Source organism: Barbus barbus (assembly GCF_936440315.1).
Source record: "Barbus barbus genome assembly, chromosome: 25".
NCBI classification, from domain to species: domain Eukaryota; kingdom Metazoa; phylum Chordata; class Actinopteri; order Cypriniformes; family Cyprinidae; genus Barbus; species Barbus barbus.
In genome coordinates this window covers 6,094,054-6,107,962 of record NC_136753.1, presented here as the reverse complement: position 1 = coordinate 6,107,962, position 13,909 = coordinate 6,094,054, and the positions used below count along the sequence as shown (strand labels likewise).

Genomic DNA, 13,909 nt, shown 5'->3' with positions numbered 1-13,909 from the left:
AGCGGGAACTATGACGTCACTCTGTAGGCGGATCGGCTGTTAGCATGAAACTGGTTCCCTCGACAAAAACCCAATTGGATTTTCCCATAGGCTTTTGGATAATCGCAAAAAATAAACTCTGTGTTCAATCATATGTGAATAGACTTTAATGGAAAACCTTAAAAGGGCATGTGCATAACATTAGGTGTGAAAAGTTGAATTTCTTCAGTTTCAGATGGAAATGCCACACTGTTCCATAAACACACGTTAGTTCTGTTCTTCTGATTAACGCCTCGTCACTCCAGACCTGAAAATCCTCACAATCAAATACAGTTTAAAATGGATTATGTGCTCAAAAATACCAAATCTCTTTTGGAGAGCTTAATAAATGTTTAGGTTTTATTTATTTTTTCACAGGGGCGAACAAAAGATTGACTTCTGAAAAAATGTAAACATATTTTGCATTCAGACTAGCATTTACACACATTATTCTCACCAAAAAAAAAAAAAAGGTGAAAAGAAAGTTTATTTGCATATTCATGCTCATCCGCTCTCCTGTAGTATCCCTGATCTCTTCATATTAAGACTGGTCAGTTGGTCTGATCCATGCAGCCGGTACCCACTGCGGTTCATCCTGAGCTCTCCTCACCGCGGTCAGCAGCTGCACACATGCAGCCTGCAGGCCGTCGTTTACTATCACATGGTCAAAGAACTGACAGTAATGCTGTTCCATATTGCGTCCTGCATCTTCTATCTCCTGAAAATCTTCATCCTGTCTCAAGAGAGAGAAAATACTTAACGGAAATACTGTACTTTTAAGACAATACCATAAATTGAAAGGTAAAAAATAAACTGAGTGGACATAGGTAAAGATGCTAGCTCACCTTAAAAGGTCGGCTGGTGTAGTAATTTGTAATGATATGCGAATTCATTCGTGTGTGTTTCATCTGCTCAAAAGAAGGAGACTTTATAAAGATGACATACGCCCTCAGCTCCGGAGTCCTCACTGACTCTAATGCCTGGAGAGTCAAGAACATAGAAAACAAAGTAAAGCATCAGAACAAGTCAGGTGTAATCCAGAAGAGACGACAATTATTCTTATTAAAAAAATATTATTTATTATTGTTTTATAATAGCATAATAATTGCACAATTCTCTTCCAGGGTTATTATTGTTTACTAAAACTAAAATAATTGTAACATTTTGGAAATAAATGATGAAAAACTTCAAATGAAAATTAGATATAAACTGGACAACTAACTTAAGTTTAAGCACTAAAATTACTAACTGGAAATAAAAACTAAAACTGAAATAAAAATGAATTAACCCAAAAGAGTAATATTTAAATATGTAATATAATGACAAGAAAATTACTGAAATGTTGCTAGAATTCAAACTGAAATGTATAAAATATTGATAATGTTAACAAAAACTAAGATAATAGTATATTTTATTATACTAATACTATTTAGGTTTACATGTTTTTAGCTTTTATTATTTATATGTTTACTAAGTAGGTTACATTTTTTTCAGCTTTAGTTTTTAATTATTTTGTAGTTATTATTTTAGTAATTTTAGTGTTTTAACTTATTTCAGTAAGTTGCCATGGCAGGATTTCTCATTTTTGTTCAGTTTACATTTTTCATCTATTATTTTACATTTTATTTCAAGTAAGAAGAATGTTTTTAATAGTTTGAGTTTATAGTTAACAATAACAACCCTGATAGTATATTAATAATCCTAAAATAACAATGTTCTCTTCAACAGATCTGAATACGAGTTAAGGGGTTAACCTAAAATATTAGCAATCCACCTTTTCAAACAGCCACTAATAACAACAGATGAATAGATTTCCAAGAGAAACTCACATATGGCTCAATGTCAATCACACAGATCTTCCCACTCGCCAAAACATGTTTAACTGCATCCACGCTAGTGCCATAGAGATGACCTCTCAACTCCCCAAACTCAATAAACCTGGGGAAGAAAGAAAGAAAAGGGTCACAGACCTACTTAAGATTACAAAACAATAGAAAGATTATACAATCCCCCCAAAAACATAGTAAATCTGGAAACATTATCTGTTTATGCACAGCCGAGCATATTTAGACCACCTGTGATTGCAGACCATGGTGTCAAACTGCTCTCGGCTGATAAAGTGATATTCTCTGCCAGATTCTTCATGGCATTTAGGTGGCCGTGTAGTATCTAAATGGAAATGAAAGTCAACTTCAAAATCAGCACACATGTACACTTTTACATATGTACAGTTATATCACACAAAGTCATATCTGTACAAATGAAACTCACGGGGAACGGCTCCTTGGTAGACCTTGGGATTAATCTCAATTAGCCTCCTGCGTAACTCATTTACACCGACCCCAGACGGACCTGACGGCAGAATACCGTTTCAGAACATATATGATAATGTGCAGGCAAGGACGCAGCTACAGTAAGCTGTACAAGATCTACAAGGTAATGTGTGTATTTTGCTGGCTAATTTTAGCTCCGTGAGACACACTCACCCAGCAGTACTATGAGGCGGTGTGGGTGCTCTGGATGGTGCTGGTAGCGCACCACCTCCTCATACGGGTTGGCCAGTGAACTGTAACAGCTCGTGGGACAGCGTAGGGTGCAGAACTGGGACGTTCCAAATGCCTGACCTCTCCATCGGCGACAGAGACGCAGACTTCGTCGAAAACCAGCTGACATACACACAATACATGCACACAGAATAAAAGCACATTTGACTTGCATATTTGAGATATAAACTGGCAATTCTGAGAAGAAAAGTCCAAATTTTGAAATATAAACTTACAATTATAAGGAAAAAAGGCAGACTTGGAAGATAAATTGCTTTTACTTTTTTGTTTTTTATTCCATTATGGAAAAAAAAAAATTAGTTGCGAGGTGTAAACTCAGAATTTAAGGGGGGAAAAGGCAGAATTGTGACATATAGATGCAGACTTGAGAGATATGAACTATGAATTGCAAGAAAGTTTTCTTAAAATTGTGTGGGGGGGGGGGGGTAAATTGTAAGATAAAAATATGTAATTAGCTTTTACCATTTTTTTATGGTCCGTGGCAGAAATGGGCTTCAGTAAATCTGCTGTAGTAAATAAAAACCAGTAAATTCTGTAATATCTGAGAGTCACTCACTCAGGTAAATCCCTTCAATATTGGTGCTGAATTCACTCTCCTCTGAAACACAACACCAGACACCGTTAATGCATCAATTAACAAACACAGAATAATTAGCAATGACTCAATGAAATAAAAATCAAATCAAATCAGCAACAGCAATTAAGATTAAACTTTATGATTTCTACAGTAATGAGTTATAAATACACTCACCATCCTTTAGCTCTTCTGATGAATCATCATGAAGGAAACAAGAACAAAAGTTATCAGAGGCAATTAATTTACAGTATTTACTGCCGCAATCTTCTGTGACATACTTCATCATTAATACCATAATATTTCTTAAATCTAGTTGTTTCTATAGTTCAGGTCAGGGGCAGTTCTGTTAATGATGGAAACACTGACCCTAAATCTGAATTCAGTACGTTTCTCCTGATATCTTCAGGACTTACCTACCAGATTCAAATGCCTCCTCATCTGCACATGAGGAAACAAAAACACATATATGTATAAGTATAACAAGTGTTATATAGCTAAGGTTTTAATACACGTTTAAATCAGGCAAGAAAATATACCTGCTTCTACACATTTTTCATCTATGGCAATCATGTCATCTTCTGTTAAAAAAAAAAAAAAAAGAGGGGAAAAAAAAGATAGATATCAGAGACTAAGTGCTGTTTATGTTCATGTTACTGTGTATGGAACTTGCATAAACCACAAAAGATGTATTGGATGGCTAGATCACACCAACATTTTCCAAGATCCATAAAAGCCCATAATGCAAAAGACTTTGCTGATAAATACACTGAACAAAATTTTTCATGAGCTGAACTCAAAGATCTAAGACTTTTTCTATGTACACAAAAGGCCTATTTCTCTCAAATATTGTTCACAAATCTGTCTAAATCTGTGTTAGTGAGCACTTCTCCTTTGCCGAGATAATCCATCCACCTCACAGGTGTGGCATATCAAGATGCTGATCAGACAGCATGATCATTGCACAGGTGTGCCTTAGGCTGGCCACAATAAAAGGCCACTCTAAAATGTGCAGTTTTACTGTATTGGGGGGTTCCTGGGGGGTCCGAAAACCAGTCAGTATCTGGTGTGACCACCATTTTCCTCACGCAGTGCAACACATCTCCTTCGCATAGAGTTGATCAGGTTGTTGATTGTGGAATGTTGGTCCACTCCTCTTCAATGGCTGTGCGAAGCTGGATATTGGCAGGAACTGGAACACGCTGTTGTATACGCCGATCCAGAGCATCCCAAACATGCTCAATGGGTGACATGTCCGGTGAGTATGCTGGCCATGCAAGAACTGGGATGTTTTCAGCTTCTAGGAATTGTGTACAGATCCTTGCAACATGGGGCCGTGCATTATCATGCTGCAACATGAGGCGATGGTCGTGGATGAATGGCACAATAATGGGCCTCGGGATCTCGTCACGGTATCTCTGTGCATTCAAAATGCCATAAATAAAATGCACCTGTGTTCGATGTCTATAACATACGCCTGCCCATACCATAACCCCACCGCCACCATGGGCCACTCGATCCACAACGTTGACATCAGCAAACCGCTCACCCACTCGACACCATACACGCTGTCTGCCATCTGCCCTGTACAGTGAAAACTGGGATTCATCCGTGAAGAGAACACCTCTCCAAAGTGCCAGACGCCATCGAATGTGAGCAATTGCCCACTCAAGTCGGTTACAACGACGAACTGCAGTCAGGTCGAGACCCTGATGAGGACGACGAGCATGCAGATGAGCTTCCCTGAGACGGTTTCTGACAGTTTGTGCAGAAATTCTTTGGTTATGCAAACCGATTGTTGCAGCAGCTGTCCGGGTGGCTGGTCTCAGATGATCTTGGAGGTGAAGATGCTGGATGTGGAGGTCCTGGGCTGGTGTTGTTACACGTGGTCTGCAGTTGTGAGGCTGGTTGGATGTACTGCCAAATTCTCTGCCAAATTCGCCTTTGGAGACGGCTTATGGTAGAGAAATAAACTTTCAATTCACGGGCAACAGCTATGGTGGACATTCCTGCAGTCAGCATGCCAATTGCACACTCCCTCAAAACTTTTGACATCTGTGGCACTGTGCTGTGATAAAACTGCACATTTTAGAATGGCCTTTTATTGTGGCCTAAGGCACACCTATGCAATAATCATGCTGTCTAATCAGCATCTTGATATGCCACGCCTGTGAGGTGGATGGATTATCTCGGCAAAGGAGAACAGATTTGTGAACAATATTTGAGAGAAATAGGCCTTTTGTGTACATAGAAAAATTCTTAAATCTTTGAGTTAAGCTCATGAAAAATGGGGGCAAAAACAAAAGTGTTGCGTTTATAATTTTGTTCAGTGTAGTTACAATGTTAGAAACTATAATAATTATTTAAAAAAAAGGTTTGTAGTGCATTTTTACCATATTTTCTGCACCCACACTTCTTCTAAACTCCTTGTAAGTCTATTTTGGTGGGCAGTGTGAATATTGTAAAATACAAGCCAGTGTATTTCTAGACTCGACTAAATGCTCACCTTCATCCACTGTGCTCACTGCAGGTTGGCATGGAAACAAAAGATAGGCAATACAAAATAGCTGAATTAAAAATATATTGATTAAACACACATATAAAACAATAACTGCAAATACTGTTTACTCACAGGTTTTGACACAAGTGTGAGGATGATAAGGCTGGGCCCACCATAACTCTTTTTGCTTCCTACAAATGCACACACAGTCACATTTGGGGTTTAAAATTGGGGCCGGCAGTGATTATCAGCATAATCTCACATCACATTCAAGTCAGCTGCCAAATCTCATCACATCATCACACAGCCTATGCAGATGTGTAATTATTCTGTCACTGACCTTTAACCCCCGACTACTTAGAACTGACCTATTCAGCAAGCTGGTGGACGGAATGAGGCCAGCGCAGGCAGAAGTACTGGGTAGTTTTACAGCCTGCCACCAGAGAGTGTCTGACTGATCCACAATCTCCAGGATATCTCCCTTCCTGAACACCATGCCAGCATCAGCACAGGGAATGGAAGGGTCCACGTGGGGATTGTAGTCCACCATGGCACGTACATACAGCTTGTGAAGAGAGCAAAGCCATTAAAGACATCATGCACATTCACAGCTGATAGACACACACATGCCTAAACCTTACACTCCCTATACACTACTTTAAAAAATGAAACAGTCAGCAACATTAATAAACATGTCAAACAGTAGTAGGCCAGTGTGTTGTCACATGAACTCTCTACATGCATAATAATTCTGCTAAGTGGAATCTAATAAGAAGTTATTTTATATTTTTTTTATTTCATGTTTGAATAAAATGTTTTTATTCTTGTTAGTCTATTCAAATACATTTTAAAAAGGTTAAGCCGATTTTACTTCCGGAACATTCATCATACAGCAAATGCAGTGCTATTGCTACACATTTTGGGTAATTAAGTAGTGTATGTCATTGTTTTACTAGTTACTATGATAGATGTGGTTGAATAAAATAGCAATATATATTGGTGACAACAAGGATGATCCTATTTCTCCTGCTTTTTTTTTTAATTCCCAGTGAGCCAAATATACTGTTCAAGGTCACACTTTATTTTAAGGTCCAATTCTCGCCATTAGCAAACCATTAACTATAACTTTTGCGTCAATAAACTCCTAATTTGATGCTTATTAATGGATAAATATAAAATATATTAATATTAAGAATGCTAATTAGCAACTAGTTAATAGTGAGAATTGGTCACTATACTACTGTTACCCTGTTTAATTCAGGGAACTGGATGCACAATTCCTGTCTTTTTATTTTTAATATAGAACAAGTAGCTAATTTGGGTGTTTCATGCTATTCCTGCTGTACACTGGTTATGATCTAGTGAAAGATCTAGACTAGTATAGATTATAAAGTAGTATAGATGTAGTGTTGACGTTTGATAACTCACCATGGTCTGGTTGTTGACTGGCCTGTCAGTGATGGGAACCACCTTAAACATTATGGTTCCATGGGAGTGTGCCTATGGTAGGAAATTAAGACATAACTGAATATTGTTGATTTAATATAAATGACTTCACAGGAAATTAGATCACAGATTTCCTATTAAATGAAATGGGAATAGGTGTTGTTTGGTACAGCAGATTTGGGATACTTTGTTGTAAAAAAAAAAATGAAATGATGGCACTATTGTTTTCTGTAGAGCTACTTTACAGCTGAATTGCATATTGCAACACAGACATTGGTACTGAACTGAATTGAATTGACACTGAACTGGCTAATGACATTGCTACAGAAAAACAGAAATTGCAGAAATTGCTACAGACAAATTGACAGACTTCACATTATTATTGATCTGAACCAGCACTGAACTGACTTGGGCTAAATAATGACACTGTTGTCCTTTAGAGCTGCTTTACAGCAGAATCTGAATACAGCAGTCTCCATAGTTGAGTTTCCATAGTTGATTCTGCTATGTTTATCTTTGTGAAACCACTTTGACACAATCAATACATATAAATCTAAAGATATAAAGGTTACTTGACTTAACACTGGTGCCATGACCCGGATGGGAATGAGGCACACAAGCGTAACAATACCAAGCTGTGGACCAACTTATAATTCAAGAGTATATTTGTACTAACCAGAATTTGTATAATCTGTTCTGGTTCCAGTCCAAATACGGGATGACCGTTTACCTCCACCAGCCTGTCTCCAGCATGCAAGAGACCTGCAACAAGAAGCACAAAGACAAGAAATAGGAATCCATAAGAAGTAAAATTGACACAAAGGGTATAAAATTTGTGTCCATGGCATATCAGAGACACAATTAGAAAGGATTGATTTATATATAAAAAAAAGTACAGCCAGGCAACCCTCACCACTGCGGTCAGCCAGTCCTCCATGTATAACTCGAGCAATGTATATCTCCCCTGTCACATCATCTCTCCTGATTGTCGCTCCCTGTATGTTAGAAGAAAGCAGGTATCAATCCAAATATCTACAAGGCTTCATTTGATTTGAATCAAGCACAAAACATGCATGATGGAAGTAGCATGCCAGGAACAATATTCAATGACAAACTGAACTACAATGTTACATGAGGATAAAGAATATCTTTTTAAAAAATCAAATAATTAAGAAGAGAAATTATGATATGAGAACTGACAGTCTTGGAGATGTTACACCAATGAAGGATGGCCGAAAATACACACAAAACGAAAAAAAAAAAACATGACTTTCAAAAAGGTTGGACAAGTATTAATGTGACAATGGGAACATCAAGGACCGGTGGTGACATGGCAGATGTATACACATATATTAAAGATTTGAAAGACCTGCATGCTTGAGACAGCAAGAATATGAAAGGATGTTCATAAACGTGGAAGTGTGGAAGTGGCCTTATTCTTTTTTCTTGTTTTTCTTTTTCTTCTGGCTAAAGAAACATCTAAATGCACTGCTGTTCACTTTGCGGTTTTGGGCAAGGCTGGATGTCAAGGAGCCATTGGTCATCTTTGATAGCACTGGCTGTTCCAGCAAAGTGATGGCAGATGAAGAAGAAGAGGAGGAAGAGGAGCCAGAAGGACAATGAGAAAAGCGAGAGGATGAGGGAATAGCTGGACTGTTGGGAACACTGAGCGATCTGCTACCCATCCGGTTAACCACTCTCCTTGCAGTCTCTGTGCCATGTGGTGATTCTGAAGTTGTGTTGCTCGTGGATACTAGCTCCTGGAGCTTCTCCACTACATGCGTTAGCATCGTCAAAGCCTGAGAATTCTCCTGCACGCTCTCAGATATGCGTTCGGTAGCTGCGGCCATCCTCTCACCAAGCAGGTGGACGCTTTCAGAACTGCGCTCCATGCAGCTGGTGGCCTGCTGCAATGTTTTCCGCAATTCATGCAGACCTTCCTTCTTTGCCGGCCTTGTATGGGAGTGTGTGATGGTCTCTCTTACCCGATGACAGTGCATTGGGCTTGGGGGAGCGGTTCGGGCGTGAGGGGTGGTTCTAGAAGGTTTTGGAGAAGGATCTGAAGCATGAAAACAGCAAGATGATGAAAAAATCCATGGGGACGGTTGGGCAAATGTATGTAGCATAGAACTGCCATCACTCTCATCCCTACTGTCTAAATTCTCAATCAAGTTATCTTCAGAGAAAGAATGACAAATGAATGGTGAAATGGATGAAGACAAGAAGACAAAGAACACTAATTAGATAATGCTTTCAGCAGAGGCATACAAGTCGAAAATCTTGATGAATGTAATAATGGGAACCTCCAAATACAGGGCTTTGGTCCTTACCAATCACTACAGAGCTACAGACACAAGGGTTGGAGGAACTGAGGGTCTGTTTCCATAATGTTTTGTTCTGGTGGCAACTGCCCAAAGTGTTGCAGTGGTGTACAGTGGTGGGAGCAACAACGCTTGGGGATGCAGGACTCTTGGTGGATGTAGAACCATCCAACATGGCATCTACGACTCCAGCCAGACGTCTCCCAGCTGAGAAGAGTCCACAGTGGGTTGCATGCCTTAAAGTGTCCCAGTGGCTTTGAAACTCTCTATCAGCTCCGGTCTATCCATGACAACACACAGCTCAAAGTTACCAGAAACACTTTTACTAGAACACTTGACAAGGTCAGCTATAGAAATTAATAGTATAAAACATAAGAAATATAGCAGGAACCCCATGTCTAAAACTCTTCCGAAGCAACAAGCTTTTTAACCATTCTTTATCACTGAACCTTGTTGCTATGCTGATCTGAAAGACAGGCTCCAGTAACGTACATTGAAAGAGTCAAAATAAATCACAGGTTAAAGCAAGCCTTAGATTTGCCTGCCACTCCTTTTACTGGTCATGCTCACCAGAGGTTGATTGTTTTTGACCAAGCAAACAATCCTCATGGCTTCCTCGTCTTCAGGCAGGTCTTTAGGCAGCGGTGGCAAATCTGGCTCATAGTCCCTCAAACTTACTGTATCATGAGCCGAGAGAAGAGCCTGAAAAATACATGTGGTTTCTGTTATTTCTGTGGTTGACAACACATTCCAAACAACTAACTGAATACTGGAAGTGGTTTCTAATTAAAAGGCACAACAACAGTGTCTATCAGCATTTACTGGCCCATAAAGTCTGCCCTGTCACACTACAAAAATACTTGTCCTTACACTTTAGAAAGGTTCTTTAATGAAGAGGGTGATGGCTAAGAAAATGACTTTGCCCCTCAAAACACTATGCTGTTTAAAAACATTTATTTATTGAAAGAATGCTCACCTGTAGGTGGGGATGACTGAGGAGGGCATACAGTTCTCGAGCTTCATTTGAGGGGTTTTGGACTGCTAGCAAATCAGACAGAATCTAGAGTGCACAAAACACGAGTCATAACTTATTAGGAAATGAAAATGCATTGGTACAAAAATTTGAAGTAAAGAGCAAGACCTCTAACAGACCCTTTAAGACTCCGGTGGACAACTCTTCCCCTTTAGATTTATTGTCCTGCAGTTTAGCTCCAACCCTAATCAATCACACCTGCCCCTAACTTTCAAGTCATCCTAAGACTTTGGTTAGATTAGACTGACAGTGAATCTTGAGGGTTGAAGTTGCCCACCCCTGTTCTAAGACCTAGATCCAAACCAGACCAAGACCAAGGCCAACACTAGACCTCATAAGCCAAAGATTCAGGCTAAAACCTAAACCCAAAGTCACAGAGCAAGAACGCCATGTTCACATGGTGTCAAGAGGTCTTAAGTCCAAGACTATGATTGTTATAATTTGCAATATTTGCAAGTCCTCAGGCATACCAAAGAGATCAAGCTTTAGAGGTCATATGTTGAACTCCAGCAAGGAGATATGAACTGATACTACAAGGTATGAGTGGCACAAACTATGGCAAAAATTAAGGACAGTGAGAATGAAGCTGACCTGAAGAGAGAGTCCAGACGAATAGGAAAGACATGGCCTAGCTGGACCCTTTAGGTGCCTCTGTAGACATTCATACACCTTCAGAGAAAAAAAAGGAGAAGATGAACCCCCTGCTGGAGGAGATGAACCCTGACTGTTAGTAGGTGTATGTAGGATGGACTCTACCTTTAGTAGGGACTGCAACCAGGGGGCGTTGAGGAGACTGTACAACAGATCAGCTCCATTTATATCTTTATTGACAGAGCCCCTCACTTCAGCAATCACATGAGCCAAGATCTGTGTCAGGCCTGAAACATGTAATGCAAGAACCCTCAGAACTCCTGTTGGTTATATGTGATGCTAGTAGTTGTAACCAATACCATGTGTCAGATTGGTGATTTATGTACAATGATTAATGTACGGTGATTTACTACATCACGGTAGGAAACAGATTGGGGAGAAGCTTTGGGCTCTGGTGTCTAGACACCAATCCACCAAAGGTGTTGACCTAAAACACACCCTTTGCTCAGCCATTTTTCCACAGTCAGGAAGAACCCCTGTCTAGGCATTAACATATACCGTTTAGATCAAACAAACATTGATCCAAACATTGATCAAACAAACATTGAAAACTGGCAATACACATCCTTTGCTCTTTTCCACAATCAGGAAGAACCCAACACCTGAACCGCTGGAAGCTAGCTACAGCTCAGGAAGGAACACCATAAAAACGCCACGGCACAGGTGAGAGGTAAAAACATCATAAATCCGGTCATAAATCCATCAAATGTCAAATCTAACATCTGTTTTGATCTTTGATTTACACAACCTACTGTCATGTCAGTCAGGGGTGACTGGACCCGGTGACGTGACAGTCAGGGTGACAGAGGGGGTCACATAGCCATAAATGAGGTCATAAATCTGACCATGTACACATTTGACAAATGACAACCGGTCAATCAATGCTGACACGTTGTATTGGTTACAACTACTGATGCTCATTGACTTCTACAGCAGCTACAACAGTGCTAATATAAACATGCTGTTAATGAGAGCTAAACTAAAATTATGCAGACAGCTTCCAAAATGAAATAGCTTCATGCAGCATCATACCTTTGTCTCTCATCTCCAGTGGACCTGACCCAGGATCAGTCTCCACGTCTGGTCTCATTGTTAATACTGGAGTGTTTCGGGGTTCAGTGAATGAAAAGATTATGCACTGACCCTCCTCATATACAGCTGCAGGAATGAGCATATGAATTCAATAATTGCTGATCAGTCGTTGCCTGCTATATTCATATGTTTATGCTGTTACATCCTCTTCACTGGTGTGTATAAGACATTCTAACAAGAGCTGCGTTTCACAAAAGCACCATAAGCCTAAGTACCGTTGAACCATTGGCACTGATGATCTCTATGAGCTACTTAGCCTTACGATGCTTTTGGGAAATGCATTCTAGAACTTTCTGTAGTTGTAAATACAATTCATGTTTCCAGGCATACTTTGCTTTAGTGGTTAAGACATTATGATTTGGATGTGCACTTATCAAGGCTATAGTAACCAAAAGCTTGTAGGTCAAAACTCTAAAGATCATTGGTCTATGGGGACTGTCATTGTTTTTAATGTATAATACGTTGTTTTGGATAAACGTTTGAATGATATGACACATTTTCAAATTAAAGAAAATTAATTGATTAAAGAGTAAGGGCTGATAACCCAGAGATCCCACAATGGAGGTGGTCCACGAATGCCCTTGTCAGTTTTGACCTTGAGCAAAACACTTAAGTACAGGTTGCTCTAAGGGTAATGTCCTGGTAATCACTGCACCCTAAGTGGCTTTGGATTAAAAAAAAATGCTACGTAAATAACAATAACAGATGAAAGAGCATGATTCTTAACATGATTTGTTATGATCACCTCAGGTGACACTGGATATTAGTTTGCATATCTTTTAAACAAGACAGGTGCACCTAATTTCAGACTTTATGATTAAATGGGTGTGATATAAATCTCTTAACCTCATATTTTCAGATATTCTTTCTGGGTTACTCTCCTTTTAAAAATGGTTTTACCTTTGGAGTCCATTTGAATAACCAAATCTGATAGTTGACTGCAGGAAATGTCTAGAATTTATACGCAACAATGCTGAATCCAACAGGAGCATCCCAGGAACTCATACTATGAAGGTTTAATAATTACTGTAAATAAACAGCATACATTTGTAGGAGAGGGAGCTTCCTCGTAGATAAGACTGGGAAGCAAGAACCACAAACTCACATCCAGGCAGAGACTTAAGTAGCAAATCCTGTTCACTCACCTCCCTCTTCCCTCACCTTCAGATTGTCTTCTCTGTTTAGATCCCAGCTTAGAATTTAACACACTGAAGAGCTTCTAAAGAGGGTTTGCATGATGACGGTCAGTTTTAACTCACTCAGATATGATGGTATAAACAGAGGAATAACGTGAATGTTATTCCATAGCAGAGCACGGAAAAGTCCTCTTGGAAAAAAGAAGCGTAATCCCTCTCTATCCTGCTTAATCCCTGGCAAGCAAATGAGTCAGCCGGGGAGAGAGAGAGTGTGTAGGAACGTGAAGGAGGAAATTAGGAAGGGAGGGATTGGAGAGTGAATCAGGATGTGTCTGTGAGTAAATGTCCTTTCACATTCTTTCAAACGTCATTCTGTCACAAAACTCCTTTAGGCTTTCAGTTATTGATTCATCATAATCACACACTCACAGTGATAAAGATGTAATCATTCCTCTGTATAAGATACAGAACACGTCTCTCTCTCTGACCCACTCGCACACATTAAACATCTGATGATCCCACACTGAACACATTCTGCATCACATACGCACACATACGTGGGATGTAATCCTCT

The 13,909-nt window shown here is 39.5% G+C and overlaps 1 protein-coding gene across 1 annotated transcript; it reads right to left on the bottom strand.

Annotated features, from left to right (window-relative positions):
* Positions 1 to 125: 125 nt before the first annotated feature.
* On the bottom strand, positions 126 to 13,555 carry LOC306845493 (MAGUK p55 subfamily member 4-like). The gene is made up of 22 exons (XM_079378338.1): positions 13,345 to 13,555; positions 12,140 to 12,265; positions 11,213 to 11,334; positions 11,048 to 11,125; positions 10,400 to 10,483; positions 9,994 to 10,125; positions 8,016 to 8,097; positions 7,779 to 7,864; positions 7,085 to 7,156; positions 6,025 to 6,221; positions 5,789 to 5,847; positions 5,663 to 5,680; positions 3,696 to 3,737; positions 3,577 to 3,597; positions 3,334 to 3,348; positions 3,139 to 3,180; positions 2,505 to 2,684; positions 2,290 to 2,370; positions 2,094 to 2,187; positions 1,848 to 1,956; positions 864 to 998; positions 126 to 751 (listed from the first exon to the last, which is right to left on the bottom strand). The coding sequence occupies exons 2-22, from the start codon at positions 12,195 to 12,197 to the stop codon at positions 560 to 562; spliced, it is 1,899 nt and encodes a 632-aa protein (XP_079234464.1). The 5' UTR covers positions 12,198 to 12,265; positions 13,345 to 13,555; the 3' UTR covers positions 126 to 559.
* Positions 13,556 to 13,909: the final 354 nt, after the last annotated feature.